At 44.7% G+C, this 8,081-nt stretch overlaps 2 protein-coding genes across 3 annotated transcripts in view; one reads left to right on the top strand and one right to left on the bottom strand.

Moving 5' to 3' along the window:
• The window catches only part of LOC103356813 (C-type lectin domain family 4 member A-like), a 9,153-nt gene extending 6,390 nt beyond the window's left edge, over positions 1 to 2,763 (bottom strand). The window contains exons 1-2 of one of the 2 annotated variants that reach the window (XM_008281109.1): positions 2,351 to 2,763; positions 1,579 to 1,638 (exon numbers count right to left, since the gene is read on the bottom strand). In XM_008281109.1, coding sequence (XP_008279331.1) covers positions 1,579 to 1,638; positions 2,351 to 2,411 — 121 coding nt within the window. In that variant the 5' untranslated portion in view covers positions 2,412 to 2,763. The remainder of the gene's footprint in view (positions 1 to 1,578; positions 1,639 to 2,350) is intronic. The other variant, XM_008281110.1, reaches the window with a different exon arrangement.
• Positions 2,764 to 3,560: 797 nt separating this feature from the next.
• Positions 3,561 to 7,796, top strand: LOC103356812 (tetraspanin-13). Its single transcript, XM_008281108.1, has 6 exons — positions 3,561 to 3,927; positions 5,582 to 5,749; positions 5,842 to 5,922; positions 7,088 to 7,201; positions 7,287 to 7,403; positions 7,496 to 7,796. The coding sequence occupies exons 1-6, from the start codon at positions 3,865 to 3,867 to the stop codon at positions 7,568 to 7,570; spliced, it is 618 nt and encodes a 205-aa protein (XP_008279330.1). The 5' UTR covers positions 3,561 to 3,864; the 3' UTR covers positions 7,571 to 7,796.
• Positions 7,797 to 8,081: the final 285 nt, after the last annotated feature.

Here is an 8,081-nt window from a genome sequence, read left to right as displayed (position 1 = left end):
CTGTTCTGGGGTTGATTCGCACATTTCAACCAGAACACTTCATCTCTGGACACAGAACCGTCTCCTTCCTGAGCCTATGATGGCTGGACATTCCCATGGTGGTTCTACTTGATAGAACTGTCTGAACAGATGAACGTGGAACCTTCAGCCATCTGGACGTTGTACCCGAGGATGGACCAGACTGGTGGAGGTCCACAATTCTCCTCCTGATGTCATGTCTGGTTCCTTTAGATGTTCCATGTTGTCACCAAAGGCAGCAGTGTGTTTGAGGTGAGCCTCCAGGTAGCTCACATGTTGTCAATTAACCAATCAGAAGCTTCCAAAGCCATGACATCATCATCTGGGCTTTCCCAGATAGTTTGAAGGATCTTAGTGGATGTAAACTTCTGACTTTGAAGGAAGTAGTAAAATTATTATTCTGGCATTTAGCAAATAGAACTAATGTTGGTGATCCTACCTGACCTAAAACAGGAAACATTGAGTCTGATTTAATGTCAGACAGAAAAAAAAAGGTTTATGTCTTTTTATACAGTGGATGTAAACTTCTGGGAATGTAAATTTGATCTTATGGATCCTGTTGCTGTCTGATGCTGTAGGTAATGAATAACCAAGAGGAAAAACTGCAGCAAACAGCTCTAAGCTAGCGTGACCACACGTCCTGTTTTCATGTCCTGGTTGTTCTTTATGAAGTGATGAGAACGTCCTGCATTTCACTGGTTTTCAGTGGGCCACGAAACGGAGTAAACTTCCAGCATCATTTGAGTATCTCATTTCTGGGCAAAGAGTCATCGGTCATCAAAATATGGTCACCCTATGGAAGCAACAACCTGAACTTTAGCTTCTGTTATCATCTTGATAGAGCTCAGAAACCCTGTCCTCACTGCAGGAAAGTTTCATTTTGTGGACATTTCTGTTTGTGATATAGGTGATGCTGCAGATCCAAGTGAATGAGGAACTCTGGCTTTTGCTCTCTTGGATATTTTTGGACCAACATTTGGACTGAAATGTGAAAATTCTTCCCCAAATCACTTCACACACAGGTATCACTTGTGCATGCCTATCAGTTAGTGAAACTGCAGTTTAGACTTGTGCCAAGGTGAAAGTAATACAGAAGCTTTACTTCTGGTCCGATTGCTGTTTCCACTTTCACAGGAAAGCCAGACATGAAGCCAACACATTCTCAGACTGTCAAACTGATGGAAAGAAGACCGTCTAAGAGTGCATTGACACGTTGCACATTCCATACGTACAGGGTCATAATGCTCCATACTGTACTGACTTGTCTTCAGTCCACCTGCACCTTAATTACATCTCATGTCATTCTGTTCCTTATTTATCATGCTGCTAAAGTCACTTTGAGCTCTGATCCATTTCAGCACCTTCTTTAGATTGTTTGTTGTTTATATGATAGTTTACTTTATTCTTATCTCAGCATATTCTATTTTTAATTTTTACATTTAATTTTGGACTGCACAGTGGCTCAGCAGGTAGCACTGTCGTCTCACAGCTAGAAGATGAATGAATGTGAGTGTGCTTGGTTGTCTGTCTCTAAGTGTAGCCCTGTGATAGACTGGTTACCTGTCCAGGTGAACCTGCCTTCACCCTGAGTCAGCTGGGATAGACTCCGCCCCCAAGACCCTAGTGAGGATGAAGGTGTAGAGATGATGGATGATGGACATTTAGTTTTATTTATCTGATTTAAACCACCACATGGCTGCTGCTATCACTGTACAGTTGTTGCTACCGTTATGTCCCCATCTGCTGTGTGTGCCTTAAATTGCCCCAGGGGACAAAAAAAAGTTCTCTGAATTGAATTAACTTGAAAATGAGACGGTTAGCTTGTGGCAGATTTCCTAACCTTTCACTCCCATTGCACCTTTTACCCCCGTCACCTCTACCTTCCTTTTCATCTGCTCTGTGCGTGAGCATCTACTGGCTCAAGACACGCTGAGAGAACGAGGTGTGAGTCACTTTGTTTGAAATACTGGAATAGGGACAACTAGTGCGCGGTCAGAGAAGATCATCAGTAAATCTGACCCGTCTGAGGCACACACTCCCCATCTACAGGATTATTCTGTCAGTGAAACTCACCTGAACTTGGTAGTTGTGTGTAAAATCACCAACAAACTACAGGCTTTGTGTTCAAAATCTATTAACCTGCAAATAGTAACTGTTCTATCAAACAAATGCAGAGTTAAAGGTACAAATCCTCTCTTACATGGAGACTGAATGCAGAAGTTTAAAGTAGCAGGAACATAAAGTACCTCTTGTCTATATCCATCGTACTTTAGCAGCTAACAAGAGCTTCGTGTTCCAAATCAGTCAGGATTGTAAAAGATCTGTGACTCACCGAGTGTAGAAGATTCATTCGTCTTGAAAATCACCGTTGTGTAACTTACTTCTTCCTCCATTATTCCTGATTTATAATTAACAATTCAGAGGCAGAAACACAGAGTTAAGTCACCGCAGATCAGTTGGTTTCAGACGCAGATAAATTGAATTTACAAGATGCACACTTCTTCTTTTTGGCTGAGTGTTGTAATCTAGGCCAACGGTGGTTTCAGCGAGGACGGAAACACACGTCAGCTTTCACTGGCTAAGAACTGGTCATGAATGAATGTTTAAAGCAAAACGCCAACAGCAGCAGCATCCTCAGTCATCTGAATGGTTGGCAGTTCTGACAAACATGTTCTTGTCAGTATGTTTTCAACACTGAGGACATTTCTCTGGAATTCTATTGGTTGGAATGTAGACCAATAAAACTTCAATCACACATCTGAAGACAAACCGACAACAAAAAGACACGAAACAACCACAAAGAGACTTAAAGCAACCGTAAAGAGACACAGTGTGACTACAGAGAGGTAAAAACGTTCACAGAGACAAAAAACAGAAAATAGACACAAAACAACAGCAAATACACACATAAAGATGAAAACTGACCTCCCACAGACACAAAACCTCCACAAAGGGACACAAAAAATATTAAAGATATAAAACAGCCACAAAAAGACATGATCTGACTGCAAAGGTACACAAACATCACCACAGTGCAGCGCAACAGGGCCATGAAGACATGCAAAGCGACTAGAAAAGACAGAAAACAAACGAAATGATCACAAAGATGTGAAATGACTACAAGACACAAGGGACTGCAAAAGAAATGACACAACTGAGGAGATGCAAACCGACAACGAGACACAAAACCACCACAGAGACGCACAAACTTTCTAAAAATGTGACACAGAATGACCACAGAGGCATTTAACAACCACAGAGACACAACCTGAGCAGGGACGGACCTGAAAGTGACCACAGAGACACCACAAAGGGACAAATTAGACACAAGAATCCCCTGAAGTCAACACAAAATGGCTACAAAGAAAAGGAGAGAGCTGATGGCTGCAGAGACTCAACACAACTGCAAACAAACACAAAATGAGCACAAAGATGACAGAGTTCCGCTGCTGTAGCGCGCTGTAGCCACAAGAGGGAAGCAGAGAGCAGCTGAGCACAGACAACCAGAAACTTGCACCTGTCATCCAGGTGAAGCAAACAGATGTTATTGTGTAACACAGTCAGCTTTCCCCTCTGCTTTGCTGTGTGGTTAGATTCAGCTGTCCAGAGCCCGCCGGAGCCAGAACCTGTGGGTCGGACTCTGGCTTCATGCGGAACAATAAGGAGTGAGTCATACGAGGCAGCCGACAAATCAGCGCGCAGCGTCTCTCCAGGAAACACCGCCGGCTCTCCAGCTGCGCACCTGCGGCCGCCAACAGCCGGAGATCCTCGGAGGGCCTGACGGAGCACGAACACCTTCATCTTCATCTTCATCGTCACCTCAACGAGCTGCGCGCAGGAGCAGCGATGGTTTGCGGCGGGTTCGTTTGCACCAAGAACGCACTGTGCGCCCTCAACATCCTTTATGTGGTGAGTAGCTGGGGGCTGCTGTGGAGCTGTTCTGGGGACGGTTCGGTCACATCTATCTGCTGTTAGCATGGAGCTGTGTCGGTCCATTCACAGCCAACAGATGAACGTGTTTCGTTGCTGCGGAGCCGCAGCTGCAAATGATTCACTGGTTCTGATACCGGTACCGGTACTGAGTGTTCAACACAAAAGTCTCTCTTATCAATACCAGTATTCCTCCTCCACACGTAGACACGGTTCTCTAGCCACTAGTGCTATCAGAACAAACGCTATTTCCATCAAACCTCAGTTAGAACAAAAAGCAGCAATAAAACGTTAAAGCCAGTTCAGCAGCCCAGAACGGCACCAGAACGGCACCAGAACATGTGGTCGTGTCTGTTCCACAGAAGAAGCTCGACTGAAGATCACCAGAGTTCGGACCGTCCACAGGTCCATCCAGTGCTCCCTATCAAAGGCCAGAGTGTGAATTTGCTTCATTATTTGACCCACGCTGACTTTCTGGTTTTGTTCTTGTCAAGGAGGCTCAGAGCAGCTGGTCTGGTCCACATCTCTGTCCGAACTACGTTCTGCGAAATATTTGGGCTGAATTTTGAGAGTTGAATGTGTTTTTGGATCATTTCTGCATTTTCTTCTTCTTTTTTTTAAAACGCAACCAACCTGAGAAGCCATATATACACACACACACACACACATACATACATACACATGCACATATATGTATACACACACACACACATATATATATATATATATATATATGTGTGTGTGTGTGTTTGGTTGACAACAGGGCAGAATAGTTTCCAGCAGGTCCACATTTTTACTTACTTGAAAATGGGGAAAACTTCCTGCCAGAGTTCCTGTCTGCACATGTGTTGGCGTGTCCACATTTCCTACTAGAAATACAGCATTTGATCAACACTTGAGCTGCTGGTGAGGCCTCTAACAACCACGTGTGACAGGTGTGATAAGGATGATGTGGCCTCATCAGTAGATTCGGTGTTTCAGGTGTATTTATGTGCAGCTACCAGGTGCTTCTATGTCACCTTCATGTTGAACTTATGAGGCTTATTTTGCTTCACCAAATCTTCTCTACATATATCTGAAATAAAATAATCAGTACAATAACAGTTAAAAATGTTTAGCAAGAAAACGTTTTGCTAATTTAAATAAAGTTTTTTTTAAAAGGTCATATTTTGGTCCAATGTTGTAAAGGAACAAATTACTATTATAAAAATCTACATTGTTGATGTGACACATGGACATTATTGGACGGTTCTTTGAGTTTTTTTTACAGTTAACATGTAAATAAACAGCTTTTTAGGTAACGTCAGCAGTTATTATCTGTACATTCATTGAAAATGGAAAATCTGTAAAACAACAATTAAAAACATAAACGTTGGTTTTCTGCAGTCCTGACGGGACAGAGGTGAAAGGTTTGAATCAAGAGCTTCGTTGTCCTCCTAAATCTGAGGACGGACACATCAGAGGAGGAGAACAGCCGAACCATTCGGTTCAGGCTGTCGTCAGCAGTGCTTTGGAGAGCAAACGGATTTATTTCACCGTAGGCCGGCACGCTCCAGTGCTGCCGTCCCTCCCAGACCTCATCAGAGAGGATGTTCCTCTGCTTCCTTCTTTCATGCCAACGTCTGCTCCTCAGCTGGTGAGCCTGCTGCTGATCGGCGTGGCGGCCTGGGGCAAATGGTTCGGCCTGGTGTCCAGCATCAGGGTGGTGGCAGGGGTCATCGGCGTGGGCGTCTTCCTGTTCATGGTGGCCTTTGTGGGGCTGTGCGGCGCCCTGAAGCACCACCAGGTCCTGCTCTTCTTTGTATCCTTCATCCAGAGCTCCTTGTTGGACCGGCGATGTACTGGTTCTTGTCTAGCAGCAGCAGCTCGGTTAACTTCCTCAGCTCGGTCCAGTACATGATTATTCTCTTCGCAGTGTTTGTGTTGCAGTTTTCAGTGTCCTGTGCGTGTCTGGCCCTCAACAAAGACCAACAGGTACGTTCATTCCTCTGTGCTCACACATGTACGTAAAGAACTCATTTATGACAGAAACCAGTCAGTTCACTGCATGGACTTTATGCAGCTCCTTGTTTCTTTCAGAACAGCACATAAACGGTTAAATTCACCACCATGGTTTACCTCCTGCTTTTACTGCTGTAGCTTTAAATGCGGTTGCCTTGCTGCTGGCCCCGCCTACTTCAGGAAGAAGACTCTGTCACAGATCGCACCTGTGAGCCCCGAGCTGACCGTCCACTCACTGCCTGTAGGGAACTATATGGGGAACTATATAAGGAACTGTGTAGGGAACACCTCGGCAAACTTACATTTCGGACACTACATGAGCTAATAATTACGTTGCTTGCTAGCCGTGATTTGTGCCGTAGCAGCGTAGAGCAAACACATTAAATTCAGTTTATTGCGTGGCTAAGACACGGGTAAAATAAAATTTAACAAAACATAAACGGGAAATTACTTTCAATGTAAAGTTTTTACACTCTCATTCGTCTTTCCGCTTCCTTTCACACGATGCATGATGGGCTGCGTTTCACACACTGTTGCATACGTGTTCTGCTGTCTGACAGCAGAAACAGAAAAATCTGTGAATGAGAACAGCTGCATTAAAATGCAGAATATATGAACACAGAGAGCAGGAGAGGAGCTACCAGATGGAAACAGCAGCTGAGTTTTGGTGGAACTGAAGCACAACAGGCAAAATAAACTCAGTAATCCACCCAGTCTTTGCTTATTGGCTCAAGTTAGTTTCCACCAGTTTCCACAGACCTCTGACCTGTGGGCACAATGTCCAAGCTACCGTTAGCCACATTAACGCATTCACACCAAGGGTTTTCCTATTGTCCTGGTGATAGGTCAACCAGTATTAACCGTAATCCACTGAGTGATTAGTTCCTCCGATGCTGGGAGTTCATGGAGACTGTTGTGTTCACTCTTGCAGCCAACAGCAGAACCTTTGGTGGTTCTTGTGGTTGAAACATTTTAGAGTTAGCAGAAGCAGCTCCAGGAATTAATTCTACTGTGCAAAGATAGAGCTAGACGACTATTGGTCCGTTTGTTGGCAAGCAGAAAGCCCAACTGGTTGTTCGGAGCTTCATCTGAGAGCTTCATCAGCTCAGACACAAACAGCTGTGATTTCCAACTACAGAACCGTCTGCTGGAGGTCGGATGGAACAAATCCGAGGCCACGCAGAAGGACGTGGAGAAGACGCTCAACTGCTGCGGCTTCTATCATGTCAACTACAACGGCTCGTGTGCTGCAGTGAGTAGAACATCTAGAACTTACCTGTATGTTCTTCACAGCAGGAAGACGATTTTCACAGATTTTACTCCCCTCTCATCTTCAGAGCTGCTTCAACAGCCCGTCTCCGTCCTGTGACCCCTGCTCAGTCCTGATCCAGCAATACGCCGGGCAGGTGCTGCAGTTCGTGGGTGGCATCGGCCTCTTCTTCAGCTTCACGGAGGTCAGTACAGCAGTGGAGATGTGACAGATGTGAGGCGGGTGCAGATGTGTTGGCATGAAGACTGACACCTGCTCGTCTGTGGTTCCTTTCAGATCCTGGGAGTTTGGCTCACCCACAGATACAGGAACACCAAAGATCCTCGAGCCAATCCTGGAGCCTTTCTGTGAGACAAACCCCAAACTGTGCTGCTCAGTGGCTCCATGAACCGCCGTGTGTTTGTAACAACGACTGAATACATCAGGAGTCAGTGGCTGAGACCGACGCCACAGCAGCAGCTTCTCAGTTTGTAGTTAGCGCTCACACAGAAGATCAGCAGCTCCTCACCTGTCTGTTGTCTGTTCGCTTCACGCTGTTTTCACCATAAGAGTCTAATAAAAGTAAATATTTCAAGCACTTTGCTCTGTTTAACTGGAACAATGGGCTGTTCAGGGTTTATGGGACAGACGTACAGAGAAGTCAGTCTCATCAGTTCCAGGCACGTCTCCACTGCTGCAGGTGAATGACGTCACATGTTCACAGGTATCAACCTGAAACCTCAGCAGCTGATGACAAACCATGAGACAATTAGTTCTTGTTTTACAAGTTCTGAAATTTTATGATTAAATATGCAAATTAAGTGTAGTGTCACCAACCATAAGAAAAAAAACACTTTTCCAGTGTTTTTTAGAATAAACTGTT

Source organism: Stegastes partitus, unplaced genomic scaffold (assembly GCF_000690725.1).
Source record: "Stegastes partitus isolate 25-593 unplaced genomic scaffold, Stegastes_partitus-1.0.2 Scaffold222, whole genome shotgun sequence".
Classification (NCBI taxonomy): domain Eukaryota; kingdom Metazoa; phylum Chordata; class Actinopteri; family Pomacentridae; genus Stegastes; species Stegastes partitus.
Note: the sequence above shows the minus strand (reverse complement) of the source record. Positions and strands in the feature narration are given on the sequence as shown.

Bases quoted from the DNA above. Each gene is read 5' to 3' on its own strand.
- LOC103356812 (XM_008281108.1), top strand. From the start codon at position 3,865: ATGGTTTGCGGCGGGTTCGTTTGCACCAAGAACGCACTGTGCGCCCTC. The intron at 3,928-5,581 runs GTGAGTAGCTGG...TCTGCTCCTCAG, and splicing joins CCCTCAACATCCTTTATGTG to CTGGTGAGCCTGCTGCTGAT. The intron at 7,202-7,286 runs GTGAGTAGAACA...TCTCATCTTCAG, and splicing joins ACAACGGCTCGTGTGCTGCA to AGCTGCTTCAACAGCCCGTC.